Raw genomic sequence first — 21,551 nt, 5'->3', positions numbered from 1 at the left:
TATGGAAATCTCTGTGTTTTTAACAGGTTCCTCTGATAATTTTTATGCAAACAGTAGCACATCAGGTAACTCAGATCTGGGAGCAGTGGGACTAGATACTTGATGTTAATGGAGTGCAAGGGGCCTATGAGTCCATGAAACCTAAAGAGCCCTACCTCTGATGTATAGTCCCATCTGTTCTGCTAACCGACACCGAGGAAAGGCACTCTGACCTGGCTTTATAAAATAATGGAATAGATGAATGTTATCCACTTGATAATCATTCCCCAAAATACACTTTCTTTTATGTCTTTGCATTAAAGTCTTGACTATCAAGGGATTTTAGTGATATAGCAGGTCAGCAGTCCCTAAGAAGGTAAATGCTGTCAGAATCATTCATCTCAAAGAGCAAGAAGTGGAATATATGAAGTAGTACCCAAGATTCCTCCAGGGACTGTGTAAACATATTCCTGTTCACAAAGCTCCTTAGAACAATCCCAGTCAGATTAGTAGAAAACCTCCCCCTGGTTCCTTGGCAGAAGGTGACCAAGAATCAGGAGAAGTCAAAATTCACCCAGTTCAGGACATAAGTCTGGGGTGACTCTGTCAACAGCACCACTTCATGTCATAGGTGTGAGATCACCAAATTGGCTGACATCCATGTAGTTTTATCATTTTTTACTTTTACTACCTCACTGTTAGAAGATGGAAGATGTGGCTTGGATTAGAGCCTTGTGGATGAAAATAAATGACAACCCTCCTCATTTTCCAGATGAATGAATTTACTTAATTCTGTGTGGAAACAATGTCTCTGAATTCTAACCAATGATTTTTCTTTTGTCCCTTGAGTAACAACTACATATTTCAATCATTCTTCCATGCTTTGTGCAACTGAATATATAAAGATAGCTTCCACAAGCCTCCATATGCCCCCTTTTCTCATTTAAGCATATCCATAAATTTAAAACATTTACCACCTGCCAGAGTCTCCAGAACTTCATCATTTTTATGGGACCTATGTGGGAACCCCTCAGCTTTACAGTGTCCTGGTGTATCCACTTCTTTCATGGGGACCAATTGGTCTGTTTCATTATGAGCTACGATGTAACTTCATCACTTGATTCAGATCATCAAAATACTGTTTACATTTTAGTGTAAAAACTCAATCCACAATGTAGAGAGAGAGAGAGATGATGCTGAGCTTGCATAACAGTCAATCTTTGGTCAAACACTACAATTTGAGCAAAGACTAAGACAACACTGCCACTTTATACACGAGAATAATAAGAGCTACATGGCATATTTCTGCTCCCACCCTGAGGTCTGGAATTAAGGCCAATCAAGCCCAATGTATATAGGCTGACACCAGCTGCCCATGGACACATGAGTGAGAATTAAATGCTTATTGTATAAGCCCCAAGAGGTAAGATGGCTTGTTACACAGCACTATTGATCTGGCTGACCCAAGAACAGCAAGGTCAAGTTGCAGAAGTGTGGATTCTGAGGCATATTCTTTTTTTTTACGATCTTTTTTATTTTCAGTTTTAATTATTTTTATTTTGGTATAATTAATATAAAATCACCTGAGCAATATTATGGTAACTAGATTCCCCCCGACTATCAAGTCCACACCACATACTCCATTACAGTCACTGTCCATCACCATATTAAGATGCTATAGAATCACTACTTGCCTTCTCTGAGCTGTACTGCCTTCCCCTCTGAGGTACTTTCTTAAACTGATAAAACTTCTAATACCTTTAGTGCACGTTACTTGGAATGGAAGAGTGTAAAAGGCCAAGCTAGAGAGAGTGGACATGAGAGACAGCACATAACCTTCATTATGCACATTAATGTCGAAGCATCAATACCTAACTATGCAGCCATCCTGTCTCCCACTATTTTGTCCATAGAGAACACAGGAAGGGAGGGGCAGAATGTTACCCATGCCTGGGAGGATTCCTTTTACTCCTCCTTTGTTGATAAATTATAAGAAGAGAGTTTACAGAAGATAAATGTGAGGCATGTTCAAAGAGACTTCTGAAAGACCCATCTTCTTCTAGGAGAAACCACATAGTAAACATGACACAATAAGCACATTTAATTCATTACCAAAAAATGTGGCTTACATACACAGCAGTAATTGCACAATTAGACATCAGCCTAAGCAGCTCTAGACATTTCTGTTCAGTTTCATTTCCAGAAGTGGAGAATCCTACCAGGAGGTATTTGCCACCAGATCAACATCAAACACAACCATGACTTGATCTGCTATCATCTTTCTTATCTCATTTTCAGTGTACTTCATTATTTTCCTGCCTCTCCTGAGGTTCTAAGTTCCTTAATCTTCTAGGCAGTACACTGTTAGGGTCATTTTGGAAGAGAAAAAATACTGCTGAAACCTTCATCAACCTTGGCTAATTTCTGTAAATGCACTGCCCACCTTAAAACTTGGATTCTTGTCACCAGTAATACTCATAGTGCATGCATTTCAATTTCTTAGTGGTGCGGTCAAGAGGATGGAGCACCAGAAAAATATTGGATCTGTGTGTCTCATATGTGAAAAGTTGGTGAAAACTCTCTCTAGGCCTTAGTTCTCACTTATCCTTTTACTTAAGTATTCTTATGCAAATAAGGGAACCCTCAATGTTCCAAAGATGATCCCATTTTATGAACCAGGTTTTAGTTTGAATTGTGGAAGAAACCCTCAAAATATGCATTCTGCATAAAGTACATTGAGTATTAATTAAATTCAGCCAGAATGCCCTTGTCTTCAGCTGTGTTTCATGAGCTCAGGTCCTTTCATAGGGTGGAATATTTTCTAGGCTACCTATTTACCAAAAGCATCAGTTTGTATACTCATGAAGAATTTAAAATGAAGTTATAAGTACAGTCTTTGAATCACATTTATCGAATTTAAGAGGGTGTGCATCATCCAATCTGAAACTTCTAATTCCTGGACTGTACCAGCAATAGGTTACCAAGAATTCTTCATAACAGTTTCTCTAAGTATAGCATGGACAGTCTAAAGACATGTGCTGCATTATTTTAGAAGCATGATTTGTTAGTGCAAGTGTTAAAATTGACAACAACATTTGTAAATTTTTGCATTGCTTTATTTTTTAACTGCAATGGAAACCTCAGGAAATAGAGGGCTTAGCACTTCTTTTCATCTGTGAGAGATGTCTCAGTCAAGGTATCTGTGTCCTAAAGCAGGGCACAATTGCACAACTATGCAGTCTTTACAATGTCCTCTGATAAAATTACTGTAATACCCACTCTGCCTGTGATCATGAAGCACAGAATGTTCCAGAATGCCAGACCTAAGTGGCAGAAGGTCAGAGCTGGAAGGAACCTTCAGGTTGTGTGGTCACCTTCCCTTGTCTACAGCCTCAGGGCAGTAGCATAACGGGAAATGCACGGCTGAGAGGGCTTCCTCCTCAAGGCTTGCAAACTTGGATGACAGCACATCACCCCTGCACTGGCTTTATTGTTCGCATTGACGATTCTGAGGAAAGAACAGATCCAGCAAAGGGCTGGACAACCAGCGGTTCATTTCTCTTCATACAGTCTGTGTCGGCACCACACTCTCCTCATGGCATTCTTCATGTCTGTGTTTCTCAGTGTGCAGATGTGAGGGTTGAACATGGGGGCAATCATGGTGTAAAATATGGCAAAAACCTTGTCATTACTGACCGAATCAGCCACGGGAACATAGGTGAAGATGAGGGGCAGGAAGAACATGAACACGACAGTGACGTGAGACCCGCAGGTAGAGAGGGCTTTGCGGCGGCCCTCGGACGAGCGGGTCCTCAGTGTGGACAGGACGATGATGTAGGAAATCACCAAGGCAACAAAGGTCAAAAAGGACAGCACCCCCGTGGTGGCAATGATCGCAATGACCAGAAGGCTAGTGTCGGTGCAGGCCAGCTTCAGCAAGGGGAATACGTCACAGAAATAGTGGTCTATCTGATTGGGGCCACAGAAGGGAAGCACCGTGATGACCAATACATGCAGGATTGAGTGGATAAATGCCGCGAGAATGGAGGCCACCACGAGGGCATAGCACACCCGTGTGCTCATGATGGCCGTATAGCGGAGGGGTCTGCAGATGGCTGCATAGCGGTCGTAGGCCATGGCCACCAAGATGAAGATCCCCGTGGCACCAAAAAAGTGGACGTAAAACATCTGGGCCATGCAGCTGTTGTAGGAGATGGTCTTCCTCTGAGCCAGCGAGTCTGTGATCAGTTTGGGGGCCACCGTGGAGGTGAAGCAGACATCCATGAAGGACAGGCAGCTGAGGAAAAAGTACATGGGCTGCTCACTGAGGCGGCTGCCTCTGATGGTGAAAAGAATGAGCAGGTTTCCTGAGAGAATCGCAATATAGCAAAGTGAGAAAAGCACAAAGCAGGCAACCTCTGCATCCTTATCTCTAGAGAGTCCCAGGAGGATAAATTCTGTGATGTTCTCATGTCCCTTCGCTTCTGCGGGCTTGATCATTTATAAGTGTCAGTTAATATACCTGAAATATCAACTTTTTAAAGTTACTGATTTTAAAGTCATTTGTTTATTCAATAAAGATTATTATTGTTTATGATACAATCAGTTAGTGTAAGGGCACAGCAGTGTACAGAGTATGTACAGTTTCTACTCACAAATAGAGTACAATTCATTAAAGAAGTGACATAGTCAGAAAAATAGCACATATAACACCAGTTAATTGAAATTTTGATCAATCCCAAAGCCTCAGACTTACCATGAGCAACAGGATGAAAACTTAAAAGGTTTAACGTTGTGTTTCAGGTTAATTTTGAGATGCAATTTCTGTATTACACCTCGGAGTGATTTTTATTCTTTGGCTTGTATAAAACAGCAGTGCATTTCTCTGTTCTCCAAGGCCAGGGAGATCACTATTATTCTCAGTCCTTCCCAGTGACTAAATCTCTGCTGAATCCTGAAAGTCCCATAATGTCATCATGCTTCAGTGACCTCGTAATTTTAACTATGAGACATCTGTGTGAGCATTTTAGAAAGTGGCTTCAGATCCTTTTCATGAACATTTTTTTTAAAACTAGTGGAGAGAAAGAACAACAATCAGATTATTGGTGATAGGGTTGCTCCATTGTATGGGCTTCTGGGACATTTATGGTTTCCTGGAATTGATGTTACTTCCCAGTTCACTTTCCAGTCTAACCCAGGAGTTCCCCTTATTTTTGCCCTTTCATCACACTTTCTGGCACTCCTTTTCAGAACTGCATCTTTTGAGTGCAAATTGTACCTATACATTCTTTTTCACTTCCTTTGTTTCATCACCTTGCATCTCTTTGAATTGCACCACTTTCTTTCCTTGCCAGGCTAACTACACACTCATGGGCCCGTGTCCTGGAATATTTTACTTTAAAAGAACATGTCTCTTTGGTGCAAAATGTTACACTACATCTCTTACTTTCTTTTGGCAACTTAATAAAAAATGTATCACAAAACTCAAGGCTCAATTTTGTAAAAAAAGTAAACCCTATACCCTGATGAAATTTGGCAACCTGTTTGTGAAGGGTTATAATAGCCATTGAACAATTATCTTCATTTATTATTATTTAGAATTTGTCTTAGAAAAATGTCCATTTAGCATACATTTAATAGGATTTTAGGGAACTCACAGACTTTTGATATGAGTTCCATCCATGAACCTCAAGTCAACACCTTGTGGTCTAATTTCTTGCAAAATCTCTGGAAATATCAGTGTCACACAAACAAGATGTCAACTGCAATTTCTCTGAGCTTTGTTGTGATTTCTTTAAAATAAAGAGTTAAAGATACTTTTTCACTGTGCATTACCTATTCTTTCCTTAAAATATAATTCCCTCATTAACTGTAAAATTGTATTAAAATATATAGAAAGATTGAAACAAGTAACAAGATATACCATGTTTATGCTTAAAGAGCATCAGTATGAAAAAAGATGTCAATTCTTCCCAAATTAATCAATATATTTAAAAGTAAAACAAAAATTCAGACTAAAGTTTTCATGTATTTGAAAAACTGATTCCAAAATTCAGAAACAGTTATCCAGAAGAGTTAAGCCAACTATTTAAAAGGAAAAACAAAGAGGACATACATCCATTTTCAGAATTGAAAAGTATATCATGAAGTTTTGGCAATTAAAAAGTTGGTGGTAAAGAAAGAATGCTTGTCTTGAAGACAGACAATAAATAAACATAAATATATTTGAATTTATTCTGTGTTTAAGCTGAAATTTTAAATTGTGAAATAGTGGAATTTCTAAGTAACTGGTATTAGGACGTGACATCTGCTTCTGGAGGAAAAGAATACTGCTCACAAAGGCACAAACATTTATATTCCACATGGTTAAAAGATACAAGTGTATTAAACAAAACTAGAAAAAAATTGAGAAATAAGTAGAATGGGTTTATATCTGAAGCCAGAGCATTTTAAAGCAAAGCACAAAAAATTAATTCATAAAAAACACTTAAAATTACTGCTTCACAGAATTCTATAAGAACAAATATTTTTAAAGTGAAAATTGGAGTATTTGTAAATCCTGCTAATGAATGATACACAGATAAGTAACTCAATATTCTAAGAGCAAAATATTTGAGTAAGCAATACACAGGAAGGAAATTACAAGTGGTCAAAAGCATATGTAAAAGTACTCAATCTTATTAGAATCAGGAAAATGAAAATTAAACAACAATGAAATACTATTCCCACTCATCAGGGTCATAAAAATAAAATTTAAAGTGCAGTCTATATAAAATTGCAATGAGCACCACACCAAAACGACCCCAGAAAGCATTCAGAAGGATATCACTGCAGATAGACACTTTTGACTGTGGGAAATAGAAGAGATCCAAATACCTACATTAGGATGAAAATGAGGAGTGCTATGTTCTTATTATGGAAAAGCAAAACAGAAATTTAAATGTTGGCTCCATAAGCCACATCTACCATGATAAAAATAAATCACTGAGGTGTATTTTTGAGCCAAAAATAATTAAATGCCCAAAGATAGTCACAGTATGATAACTTGTATGTTAAAAAAAGTGACTGACACCCATAGAACACCATGCAGTTTCTATGAGAAACTCTGTGCTTGTAAATATAGGAAAAGATGAGGAAGAGAAGACTGGCTTCTCAGAAATGAAGGGGGTGATGGTCAAAGGGGATTTTAGGACTATGCAATATTTTGATTTCTTTGTTAAAGAGATTACATTTCAGTATTATTTCCCTAATTTAATAAATTAATAAGTTAATTCATAAATTAATAATTAATTTTAAAAGACTCATTTTATGATATGTTTTAAGAACAAAATACACAATGAATGAAGTTAAACAAAATAAAAAGTAATCCATGATCCTTTAGTGAATTTCAGTAAACTAGATAACTTGGTCTTCACTAGTTACCACACTGTTTCCTCAATTACTACATTTAGAAAAATGTAGACACCTGTAGCTGAATTTGGTTTCATATCAACATACAACATCTAGTTATACTTTTATAATCCTGAATAGATTTAAATAAATTCCAAGATGATCTGTTAAATCTAGCAGCTGCTATTACTGAGAACTCAAGTTCATAATTTGCTCTTTTTCACGTCTCCTTATTTTGAAGAACTAACACTACTAGCTCTTATTTAATTTTAATGGAAGGAAACAATAGATTCGTAACAGAGGACACCAAGTAGTCAGGGTGGGCTACAGCAAGGTTCACAGCCTCTGACATGCTTGGACTCAATAACATGCTACCAGATTTAAAATTTATGGTTCCCTGAGATCATCATCTCTGCTGCAAAAAGTTCATTAAGGATATCTACATGGTTCAGCATCCTAAAGGGATGTCAGGACACTAATGTTCACCCTGCCTTACAATAACCTCTAAAAGGGGGTAAAAAAGGAAAAAGCAAAAATATAATCTGTCTTTATAATTAGGAATAATTGAATCTACTACATCAAGAAAATAATTATTTTGTCCTTATCTTTTACTTAGGTGATTTTGTCATTTTAATTTTAATAATGTATGTTCGAACTAGCTTTGTTAAAAAAATATCACTTAATTGTTTAGTTTGAACTTTTCCAACTGTAGCCTCTACAATTTCCCGTTATGTTACTATTCATTTCAAATATCAGGGATTATTGCAAAGTATTACAAACCTATGATGCAATCCAGCAAGGAATGGAGTTGCCAGTGCAGATCTGCCTGCCATTCTCTGATACGAGGTCTAGGAAAAAGTCTCTCGAATTCCATAGGTATGTATATCCTCTTAAGAAAATGAGGAATCATAGTTTTCATGGATTCTTCTGAGCTGCCAAGAACTAATTTTTATAAAATCCAGTGATTTAATCAGTCATTTATCAGCTTATCAAAAACATCAGTTAATATTCCATCCTTTTCTTATCTTCTACTCATTGCTTGTCTTATGTAATTGATTTTTTCAAACTTTTATAGCTTTTTAATAATTGTTTTTCTATACAAAGTAGAATACAAAAGACTCCACAATTTCTCTTAGCCTCCTGAACTAGCATCTAGCAATCCCAAGTTTGAGACCAGGATTTCAAGGTAGTATTCTCATGTTCCATTTTCTTATGGAACAGACCTCTTAAAGTTGTTGTATGAACTATTAAAATGCCAAATTGTGACATCAATTGAAGCTGTAAAATTTCTAAGAGAAACAGTCACCAAGCAGATATATTTTTAGAATACATATTCATGGAAAAAATACTTACCTTGGAAAACAAATGGGTAAAGATAAATGATTATACAGCTATTCAAGCAATGACTTCACATAGGCTCAGCATGCAAAAATAAAAAAGGAAGAAAGAAAAAGATGGAGAAAGGAAAATAAAATAAGAAGAACTCACATATTTAGTATCAGTCAATTCCATTCAGTATTTGAAGGGACATCCTTGTCTTCCTGTATTCATCACAATAAATGAAAAATAAAATTCTATTCTAAATCAAAATAAAAAATAGTTCTTCTGGGGGAAAAATAAATGACAGAAATCTCATGCTTTGTTTCTAGCTTTCTAATTACATTTAAAATAAATAGGTCATAAAAACTTACTTTAAGCATAATCCCAATGGGAACAGGGATTATATCACTAAACTGCAGGGAAAATGTCAAAGGCACCCGAGCTTTCCTTGCTTGTCTTTTTCCCTTCAATGCACTCGTGAGCAGCGCGGTCCAGTTCCCACAACGCACAGCGTTCCGGTCCTTGGAGAAGCTGCACTGAGTCAGGAAGAATATATAAAGGCACTGGAGGGACTGGTGCAATGCCTGTGGAAATCCCTCTGCTAATTCCTGGACAAGGCTAGTAAAAATAGACTCTGGAGGTTTTAATTTACTACTGCTTTGGCCTTTCAACTGTGCTTTTAAAAATATATTCTTTTACATTGCTTCAAATATATGATTTTAAATATCAAATGTAGATTTTATGGTCAGTGACCAAAAAGTTTTACAAGAATCCTTATTACTTTCTACACAGGGAATAAACCATAACACATTCATTATATTTATTAAGAGTCTTTCTCTGCCTCCATTACCAAAGCTGATTATTTATTAATGTTGAAGGTATAAGGCTTCTTCTGACATTACTAAGGCCAAATTTAAATGTCTCCATTTCTGGAAAGACTGTCTTCATTATGTTATCTTTCCTGCAACCTAATTCTATAGCCCAGGTCACCCATTGCACTCCAAATACCTAATTTAGCCAGGTCATTTGATTTCCCTTTCATAGGCAGTTTAAGGTTCTTTTGTTTTGCTTTTTGGGGGTTTTGTGTGTGCTTTAAAAATAGTGGCGTTCTTATCTTTTCAATAGACTATTAACTCAGTGATATCAAGGTAAAATCTTTCTTGTTCAGTATCTTTTTTATATAAAATTTCAGTTTTAATAACAATAATTGAAAACAGTTACTACAATATGCTAGTATTTGTGGTAAGGACTTTAAAAGGATTCTTAAATTAAATGCATATAATGACCCTATGAGATGATACTATTAATATTTCCACAGAGGCACAAAGCAGGAATTCACAAGACTAGCCAGCTGGCAGCTAATGTACTAGAATCCGACCCTGGGTAAGACGCTTTACTAACACTTCAATGACTGTGAGCAGGACTACCACACTTACCACATAGAAAGCGCCTAATAAATATTTCTGGATTTTCAATATAAAGTGACATAATAAGAAAATGTTCTGAATATTTCAAAATCACATTGAATTTTGAGTTATGGACTTTTAGTCCCTGAGAGAGACCACCAGGTGACAGGCAGCAAGGAAACTGGGGCCTCTGGTCTCTGATCACAAGGGACTGCATTCTGCCAACAGCCTGAACGCACCCGGAAGCAATTCTTCCCCAGAATTGCGGGTAAAAGCCCAGCCCAACAGATCCTTGATTTTGGCCTTATCAGTGACAGAAACCAGTCACTCAATCTCCTGGCAAGAAGCACTGCGAGATAGTAAATGGCTGTTCTCTGGGCTGTTAACTGTGTGATGATTCGGTGTGCAGCACAAGAAATCTAGAGCAAACACAGTAACCAGTCAGTGTCTAGCTTTACTATCTAGAAGTTTAATTTATTATCTACGTCTAGTTCAGTTTAAACTTCTCTTCTAGATATACTATCAAATTGCCTAAACTGTAGCAAAGAATACTAGATTAAAGATGATAGATTCTGTGATAGTTTTCTTTGAAATAGCTGAGAGCATTTAGAACAACAGATTGTTTCCCCTGTGTAGTCTAGGCCCACTCAGACACACGTGCACAAGTAAGTATATCACAATAATGGGCTGGTAAAAATACAGTAGCAGGTTGACACTGGGCCTCAAATAAGTTTCCCATATATGTAAAAATTGGATGTTACCAAAGGTATAAAAACAAATAAACAGCAAGTCAAATGATTTAACAGAAAAAAGACATACCAGTTATATTTATCATTAAATTAATATGTTATCTGTCACAACAGCATAATATATTTGTGTTTTTCAGTGATCAGAGAGATTAGTAAAATAGAGACTCAACAGAGACTATTGTCTGTTCATTAGTCACTTTTTTGATGGGTGGCACTAATGTCTGCAATATCTTCCAGGATTAATATTGCTTCTGAAGTTCTACCTATGCGCTGATCAGGTGCTTCAGTCCTTCTTACATACTGGCACTATCCCACCCCCGCCACAGGACAATAACCAATAGTAATTCTGACAGCTTGGGAGCACATTAAAGTTCAGGAAAATCATGTGAGTTAAACTGAAACTAAACTGAGCGGAGTCCACTGACCCATTAGCTGGACTGTCAGCTGTACTTGGGCCATATCTCTATCAGGTGGCCTCCATAGTCTCTTTAAGAAGACAAAACCATAATAACATTTTGGGTCCCTAAGTGTCATTGTTAGCTCTGACCCCGTATGTGATGATCCTTGTAAAGTCATGGTGTCACTCTTTCTCCAATTAGGATTTCGTTTTTAAAATTTGAAAAGAAATAGTATCATGACCCTCATTCCAAAGAACAAAACCTTTTCTCTAGGTATTTCTTGTCAAGTTGATATTGAAAGCGACTCTGCAAGCAAGTAAAAGCACAAGCTGAAATGGGATGCATTTAAACATAATCTGAAAGACTCACTTACCCTATTGTCTTTCTTCTCAGTCTCACCCATGCCTCCAATATATTGTCTTGCAAGTTGTGAGTTGACCAAAATTCAGCCTATGATAGACTCCAAGGACACAAAATTACCCTTATATATTTTTTCCCTTCCTTAGTAAACTTTTACCTCTTCAACAGAGTTGAAATGTCTCTTCTTCCTCTACATAAAAAACAAGCCCTTGGAAAATGCCTGATGAACATACTGACATTTTAGTACCAAAGATAAAAAAAGTGTTTTTGGACTTTTTGATCTTGGACAAAGATCTGAGATGGTAAGAGGAGTGAGTCTTGGTATCTTAATCATTAGCATGAGCTTATTCTCTCCTTTATTAATTTAAATGAATGCTTTGTCGTAAAGTGTTAGCACTTGAAAATATGGTAGGCATTGGAAGCAAGAGGGGGTGGAAGTCTCTGTTACCCTACTCGTCTATGGTTTTGGCTTCCTCCTTGAAAGTGTAGTCTTTGGTTTGGTTGTTACCAATTTTTTTAGCCAGTCCACTTCTAGGACAAAGTTATTTCTTTTTCACTTCTGGATCTATATAGTTAAAATAAATCAAGAATAATAAGAGCATATGATTTAGTTAACTTACTTATTATTGTGGATTCTTATCAAATATTCAATCATTTCATGATGACATTGAAGGCCTACACCCCAATCTGTGCTGCATTTCTATCCATTCATATTCCAAACAATCCAGGCTATTTTATTTAATATTTATTGATTTATTTGAGAAATATGGTCTCGGGCCTCAAGTCCACTTCAGGAATTTTTTTTTCTATGTTACACAGAAGGATTTTAAATCTACTTTGTTGTCTCTAATTGCCATGACCTAGAAAAGCTAGAATAGTATCAAACCAATAAATATTTACTGAAATCTGTGTATAAACAAGGTGTGTTTTGATTGCAATGGGAACATGCAAAGATTAGTAAGTAGGTCAGATGGGAGCTCTGCAATAGACATGATGTAGTAGCCAAGGATTAACATAAGTAAGTAGGTGTAGAGTATTCAAACTCCTCTCCACCCTCCTGTTTTCCTGAAATGCCTCCTGCTTTACTGCTTCACCTTTCTGTGAACTTTAGGGCCCAACTGCTGAGAAACTTCCTCTACAAGACCTTCAGTGATAGTCTGTGAGAAAGAAAATACATTCTTCTGCTCCCTGAAGCCTTTCCCTGTGACTTTTTTTATAATATTAGATAGTATTGATTATAACAAAAATTGTGCTTAAATTTGATTCCTTCATGGAATTAACATATTGGAAAGCTCTATTCACAAGTTTCATTCTCCACAGTTGCAACGCAACGTCTTGTATTTTGGAGACGATCAGTAAGAACATTGAAACTGAACATTCCCCACTACCTATAAAGTGTGATGATATATATCTAATTGTTGTAGTAAAATACTGATTACAAAACATATTCACAGCACAGATTTACTGAGGCCTTATATTTATTGGTATGGTAGAGAGACAGACATCCTTCTCATGTAGCACCAGAAAAAAAAAAAAAGAAAAACTTGAGATCAGTTTAATTAACCTTTGAAGTTGTTCAATTATTGTACAAGAAGATGTACTCTGAACAACACCACCACATATGTATGGGTGTGACTTGACACCCATACAAAGGACCATAAAAATCATGTTAAAGTCTTTCTTCTTTATGAATATTAGGCCTTCAGGGAGCAAAAAGAAACTTTCCATTTTTCATATCCTCCTGATATTGATCTACATTTTTATGTATGTTATGTGCAGGACCACACATACAATATTTTTAAGAAGAGGGTTAATACCTTCCATTATATTGTCAGTGGAATCTGACACAAAAAATGGGTTACAATAAGTAAATATATAATAATGGAGGAGACTAATGGATTACTACAATCAGCCTTAACAAATGGAATATGTTCCTTTATCCCTGCCTGCAATGATGGCTTTTCATACACCTGGTGCTCATTAAAGATTTTTTGAGTTCATAAGATCATTTTTCCCTAACATATATATTCATTCTATTTATTTCCTATATTAACAGTAAATCTTTAAAAGTTTGGGTCTTTTTGTTGTTGTTGTTAGTCTCTCAGAGTGTGGGGGAACAGTGTAATCAAAATAGGTATGAACATATGTTAGAAAATTATCTTGTATTATTTTGTAATGATGCCTCTCTGGGTAAAAAGATGGAGATAATCTGTCACTTACCTGTTAGAAGACTGAATTACTGTCAAGTCTGACAGTAATTTGATAGCTGTCTTCAGCACAGTAATTGTGATAGCTGTCTTCTCATAGAACATTGAAAAAATTGTTCTTATCTTTTTTTTAGGAGGAATATCTTATGACATAGTCATGTAACTTTTTAGAATCCTATAAATTATTCTCTGAAGTTTTCCTTACTTTGTGTCAGAAACATCTCATATATAATAAGCTTAAAACTTGATTTCTTTTTAGCGTATAAGCACAGCATGTTAACCCTCCTCATATTCACTAATCATATGCAAACAAGGATTTGGAGTTCTTAGGTGCTTCAGAACTGACCAGCAGTATTGGGTTAAAAAAGATCAATTGTGGGAAGGGTGGTAAAGAAAAGAAGGACTAAAAATAGTGTCACTCATAAAAGCAGAAGAAGGTCACTGAAAACACCTCTGCTCCCAACTGGAGCCCTAAGTTGTTCCTTCCTGTGTTTCTTAACAGAAACCTTGATGAATAACAGATGTGGAATGATATATTCAAAGTACTAAGTGAAAGAAAATACTAATTAAAAATCCAGAACTCAGAAAAAAGTGTTTTTTAAACATGAAGAGGCTATAAAGACATTCCCACACAAACAAAAACTGAGGTAGAGCATCCCCACCAGAAATACTTCACAACTAATGCTAAAGTGGGTCCTTCAAACTGAATGGAAAGGACAATAAACAACAACATGAACATTTGTGAAAATATAAAACTTACTTTATATAATTATATATAAAGACAATTACAGAATACTGTATTACATTAATGGTAGTATGGAAATCTTAGTCTTAATGTAAACATTAAAAGACATGTTTTAAGAAGGAGTGTAACTAGAAAAGCTGAGTAGTTGAAACAGTATGAATAGATGTAAAGTGTAACATCAATAACACGAAGTGTTTGACGGGAGAAGTAGAAGTATATATGTGATTGATGTTATGCTGTTAGCAAACTCTGATACCAAAAGCGGCTTTAGGCAAGCCTCACAGTAACCACACATTAAAAACAACCATACATGATTGCATCATCTTTTTACTCAGAGAGGCGTCACAGAGAAAACTGCAAAGGAATCCAAGAATATCACTGCAAGAACTCAACAACAAAGGAAAACATTAAGAGAGAAAGAGAATGACGAGATAGAAATGGAAGGTCTGAACAAACCAATAACAAACTAGAAGAATGAATTAATAATAAAACATTTTCTACTAAAGAAAGGTCCAGGACCAGATAGTTTTATGGGTGAATTCCACCAGACATTCAAAGAACTACTAATACCAACCCTTTTTAAACTCTTCTGAAAAGTAGAACAGGGAACACCTCCAAATGCTTTCTAAATACCAGCACACCCTTATTCTAAAACCGGAGACAAGGGAAAAAAAATTAGTCAATTTTCCAGATGAACATTGATGCAAAAATCCTAAGTAGAACACTATCTAAGTGAATTCACAGCACATTAAAAGGATCATTCATCACAACCAACTGAGATTTATACCTGGGATGCATCTCAATAGATGCAGAAAAAGCCTTTGATAAAATTTAGCACCCTTTTATAAAAACACTTTTAACAAAATAAGAGAAATTGAACTAAATAAAATAAGGCCATGCATAAAAAACTCACAGCTAATATCACAATGGTGAAAAACTACAGATTTTCTTCTAGGAGCTAAAACAAGACAAATATGTCACTCTTCTATTCAACATTTCTAGCTGGATCCATTAGGCAAATAAAGGGAAACCTAGTCAGAAAGGAAGAAGTAAGATTATCTCTGTTTACAGAGGACATGATCACATACATGGAAAACCCAAAGAGTACACACACACACACACACACACACACACACACACACACACACACACACAAACACACATACACACACACACACACAAACACACACGTTAGAACTAATGAATTTGTTGAAGTTGTAAGGTAGATAACCAAAAAAATCCATGATGTTACTAAGCACATACAATGAAGTATTCAAAATGAGCAATAAAAAGAGTAAATATTTAAGAATTAGCCTAACCAAAGTGATTAAAGTTTTGTACACTGAAAATTATAAAACATTGATGAAAAGAATAAAAGATACAAATAAATGGAAAGACATACTCTGTCCAAGTAGTAAAAAATGAATATTGTTGAAATATCTTAATATCCAAAGTGATCCACAGTGATCAATACCATCTCTGTAAAATCCCAATGATGTTATTTAAAAAACAGAAAAAAAATTCCTAAAACCATATGGAACCAAAACAGACCTGTAGTAGCCAAAGCCTATTAAGCAAGAAGTAGAAATCTGAGGCATCACAATTCTTGATCTAAAATTTGATTACAAAACTATAGTAATCAAAAGTAAGGTATTAGCACAAGAAAAACAGGCATATAAAAACCAATGGAGCAGAAGAGAGAATATACAAATAAACCCACATATATGATGTATTTGGACAACTTATCTTCTACATGGAAGAAAATACACACACATTTGTAAATATAGTGTGTGTGTGAATGTGTACATATGAGACAAAGTCATGTATATAAACACATGCATGTGTGTGTGTATATATGTATATATGTATATACAAAGGAATATTATTCAGCCAAGAGAAAGATGAAATCCTGCCATTTATGTCAATATGGATGGAATGGTTGGACCTTGAGAGCATTGTATTAAGTGAAATAAGTCAGACAGAAAAATGCATTCTGCATGATGTCACCTACTTGAAGAATCTAAAATAGCTGAACTCATAGAAACAGAAAGTAGAATGATAGTTACCATTTACTGGGGGATGGGGCAAAGGGGAAAATTCTGGTCAAAGTGTAAAAAATTCCAGTTTTCAGACAAATAAGCTCTGGGGATTTAATGTACAGCATGATGATTATATTGTATTAATAGACTTGAAATACAGCCAACAATAATATATTACATACAGAGGAGATTTTTAATTTTCTCATCACAAAAAGGAAGTAGAAATTATGTATTGTTTTAGAGGTGTTAATTAATGCTATAGTGCAATCACTTTGCAATATATATGTGTAGCAAATCAACAGGTTTACTTCTTGAAGTCATACAATGTTATATGTTAATTATATCACTTCGAAGCTGAAAAAAAATAGTACCTCATACCTGTCAGGATGGCTATTACCAAAAAGACTAATGGTAACAAGTATTGGTAAGAACATGGAGTGAAAGGAACCCATGTGCACTGCCGGTAGAATGTCAGTTGGCACAGCCATTATGGAAAAGAATATGAAAGTTCTTCAAAAAGTCTGAAATAGGACAACCATCCACCAATCCTGCTGCTGGGTATGTATCCAAGGGACCTGAAATCCCGTCTATGGTCACTGCCACTTTATTCACAATGGCCAAGATATGGATGTAAACTTATTGGCCTTGACTGATGAAGCAATAGGCAAAATGTAATATATATGGAGATTTTAAAAAGAGAGAAACCCTGTCATTTGCAACAACATGGATCGAGCTGAAGGACATTATGTTAAATGGAATAAACAAGAAACAGAAGGAGACATACTGCATGAGCTCACTGATATGTGGAAATCACTTAGTCCAACTCACAGAAGCAAAGAGTCTAGTGGTGGTTACCTGGGGCCAGGGTTGTGGGGAATGGAGAGATACTGGTCAAGTGTACAGGTTCTAGTTATGTAGAATGAATAAGTTGTAGAGATCTAGTATACAGCATGGTGACTATAGTTAACAATTCCATATGGTATACTTGAAATTACAAAAATGATAGATCTCAAATTCAATCTTCTAATTGAACACACACACACAAACACACACACACAATAACTCTGTAGAGACAATGGATATGCTAATTAGTCTAATAGTGGTGATTTTTCACATTATATATAAAACATGAAGTTGCACACCCTAAATGTATATAGTTTTAGTATGTCAAAAAATATCTCATTAAACCTGTTAAAAATGTGGTAGAGTCTGTGTTTGGATGCAGTGACCCCAGGGGTCATACTCTTTGTCATTATATTCTACCACCTATCCTGAAGCTTAAGTAAGTGCAGTTTATGATGACTGAATCAACTTCTTAATGTCTCCTGTGTTTTCAGCCATTTAAAAAGATCTTTTAAATAAGGCATAATGTAGGATACAGGTATTTGTTATTGACTTGGGAGACATAGAAAACTGGTTTGAAACCTTACTTCTGGTATTTCTTAGCAGAACAAACTCAATATATTGGTGTACTTTTCTGAAATCCAGATTTTTTATCTAGAAATTTTCAATAGAAATATATAACTTTGTACTATTTTTGTGAGACACAAATATGGTAAAAACAAAAAAAGCATTGAACACATATCAGACACTGCTTGATCCTTTCATCTTAGGAGAGTCACTTTTGAGACTTGGTCTTCACTTCCATTGCATGGATATAGCATCCCAGAAATTTTAAAACTTTTATTTCATTATCACAGTTACAGTTTGACTCCAAGTACTTTTGACCCACATAAAATGTAAGTTTTTTTCTATTTCTATTATCTTAACATTATTTTTTAACTTACATATAGGCTTACTTTAATTTCTTTTAGATGTCTTACCTTCATTCATCTGAAAATCAAATTACCATGAACACCTATAGTGTGTGTGTACATGTACTGGTATTATAGAGATGTAGATTAGATAAATTTGTGATGGATCATGACATTTCAATTCTGTGGTAATTATATATTCCTCCTCATGAATGACATGCTGGGACACCAAGACAGACACTAAGATTCATAATGTCCCAGAAAACAAAAATAAGTTAAAACGCAGTATATGTGTTATTCTACTGAATTTATTTTAAAAGATTCTTTATTAGGAGGACAACATTGGTAGTGACAAGGTTTTACAATTAAATAAAGAACAACAGCATTAAAAATAAAATGGAATCTTACAACAATTACTAAGGAGGTGGTACATTTTAATACACTGAAATAGATGAATATTAAACGTTCATAATGTAACTCCCAGCATGCACATCCAAGGTACAGCTGTAAATCTGCTCTGCCTGCCGTGAGCACCTAAATTCTATTGGCAGTTCTAACATGTCAAAATTCTATCGGGAATTCTAACAATTCTAACAACGCCTTTATTAGGAAAGCACAGGTAGGGAAAGAAAGTGGCAATAATGGGCTGAAATAGTGGATTCTCTCTAACTCCACTAACTAAAGGCAAGTGTAGCGAATACTACCTGACTTTCCTTCATTTCACTGACATACTCCAACTTCACATAAAGTAACACCATCTCTTTTTTCATCAAACCAGGTTCTTTCCAAGTACCTTTGTGTGCTTCAATCCCCAAAATGTAGATTGTATCTGTAGTGTATTTTTAATTTTTATTTCATTTTGAAAACACACTTTTTTTTTTACTTTCTTGCTTCTTGGGTTTATAGAATTCTATTATCATAGCCCCTATTCACCAATCACACAAGTAGCTGAATATTTCAAGGCCTTCGTAACACTACATCTTAAAAATCCCATATATAATGTCTCAGTTATCTAATAGCCAAATAAAACGATAAGTAATAATTTATTAGAATATTCTTACATTAAATATCATATACATATAAAATTTTTTTGACTTACGTATGGAACTTTTCAAAGCTAAACTAACGATGTAATAAAGCTAACTTCTTGATACACAAAATTAGTTCCTTTGCTTTGAAGTGTTGAAGAGAAAGCAGAATACCTAATTTGAAATATGCTCTGGAGGACTTACCAATCATAGTGAACAAGCTACATGCTGTTTAAGGATCCTCACATGTTTGAACAGATGTGATTATACATATATATGTCTTTCTTCTTATCAAACTAGACTGCCTACTGTGTTGTGAGATTATTTCACAATCAGCAAAGCCAGAATTGAATGCTCAGAAAAAGAAAGAGTCAGGATGAGGATGTTTGGAAAGCTACTAGTTTGTGGACAGAACAAAGAAAGGTAAGGAAATCACGTGCATTATATTTGAGTGCATGGAGGAGTCAGGCTGCACACTATGATACTGATATCTGTAGAGAACCAGTTAAACCGCAACACAAAAAGTATTCATCCAAGGCCCTCAATTAATCTTTTGCTTTCAGAGGTAATTTTGATATGCCATAGCTTTCTCATGGCATTTTTCACTTCTGCATTCCTCAGTGTGTAGATCATGGGGTTGAGAAAGAGTGTCCCAATAGTATAAAATACGAACACCATACTGTCTATGGGGAAAGTGGTTGGGGGATGTGTATAGATGAATATACACGGACCAAAGAATAAGATGACTACAGTGATGTGAGAAGTGCAACGGGAGAGAGCTTTTATCCTCCCTTCTGCACTGTGGTTTCACATAGAATGTAAGATGACAATGTATGAGGTCATCAGAATCACAAAACTGAATGAGCAAAGGGCCCCACTATTAGACACCACCAGTAGGTTGATCACATAAATGTCCATACATGCAAGTTTCAATAAGGGCTGCATATCACAAAAAAAGTGATCAATCAAATTGGGTCCACAGAAAGGCAACTTCAAGGCCAGGTTAATCTGAGCCATAGAATGTATAAAAGACCCAATCCATGCTAGAACAATCAGAATGATGCAGACCTGCTGACTCATGATGGTTGGGTACTGCAAGGGCTTGCAGATGGCCACATAGCGGTCAACAGCCATGAGGTTGAGGACAAAGATCTCCATGGAACCAAATAAATGTAGTGCAAAGATTTGAGTCATGCACTCATTATAAGATATGATTTTCTTTGCAGAGAGAGCATCCACAATTAGTCTAGGGGCTGTAGAAGTTGAAAAGGAGGTATCAGCTAGGGACAAATAAAACAGGAAGAAGTACATGGGGCTCCCAAGTGTTCGGCTGGACTTGATGGTCATGGTAATAAGTAAATTCCCCACTGCAGTTCCCACATAGAATATAAAGAAGATTACAAAGACCATTTTCTGCCTCATAGGATCCTGTGTCAGTTCCAAAAGTATGAATTCAGTTACGCTGTTATTTTGCTGCATTGTTTAACCCACATAGTGAAAGCACAGCTTAGAAATAATCTGCAAAGGAGAAATTTTAAAAATTATAAAATCAATAAAATATTTGGAAGTCAAATACATGTGCTTGGTCGCTTATCAATGCGTAATCACTTAGAGGCTGTGTACTGTTTTTATCTGAATAAAATGCAATCCATAATATTTACTTGATCCTTTTACCTGATTCTTTATGAAAATACTGAAGTAGAAATAGACAAATAATGAAAAAATTAATGATGCTTCACATACAATAATCACTAACTGGGGTGATTTGGCATAAGTGAATGAGTTCTTCAGCTGAACGCTGTCTTTAGTTTTCATCAAGGACTTATCAATATTTACAGCGGCATGTTTTAGAAGCAGAGGAAACTCTTGCCTGATTTACTCAGTATCCCTTTACATTCCTTGAACCAAGTCCAGTTATAAAATACTCTTCCATAACATGTAAATATGAAAGAATGATTGCCTAAATTTAGAGTGTCTTTCTTAATAAACCTAAACACACTCACACACACACGAGATGGGGGTAGGTGTAGAAACAGAGACAATAAAAATGAAATTTTTGCAATTAATGCCCAGGCAGTTGGCCCAGTTCATTATGAGACTGAAATACATTGTTTTGAGTAAGTATGTTTCTTTCATTTTTATCTCTCATACCTTTCTAGTTGTTTAGGCTTAAATTC

The 21,551-nt window shown here is 35.7% G+C and overlaps 1 protein-coding gene and 1 pseudogene across 1 annotated transcript; both read right to left on the bottom strand.

Moving 5' to 3' along the window:
• Nucleotides 1-3,531: 3,531 nt before the first annotated feature.
• On the bottom strand, nt 3,532-4,479 carry LOC130680173 (olfactory receptor 4P4-like). The gene has a single exon (XM_057490435.1). The coding sequence runs from the start codon at nt 4,477-4,479 to the stop codon at nt 3,532-3,534; it is 948 nt and encodes a 315-aa protein (XP_057346418.1).
• A 15,423-nt stretch (nt 4,480-19,902) lies between these two features.
• On the bottom strand, nt 19,903-20,853 carry LOC118915932 (olfactory receptor 4C11-like; annotated as a pseudogene).
• Nucleotides 20,854-21,551: the final 698 nt, after the last annotated feature.

Source organism: Manis pentadactyla, chromosome 13 (genome assembly GCF_030020395.1).
Source record: "Manis pentadactyla isolate mManPen7 chromosome 13, mManPen7.hap1, whole genome shotgun sequence".
Taxonomy (NCBI): domain Eukaryota; kingdom Metazoa; phylum Chordata; class Mammalia; order Pholidota; family Manidae; genus Manis; species Manis pentadactyla.
This window is presented reverse-complemented; position numbering and strand designations above follow the sequence as displayed.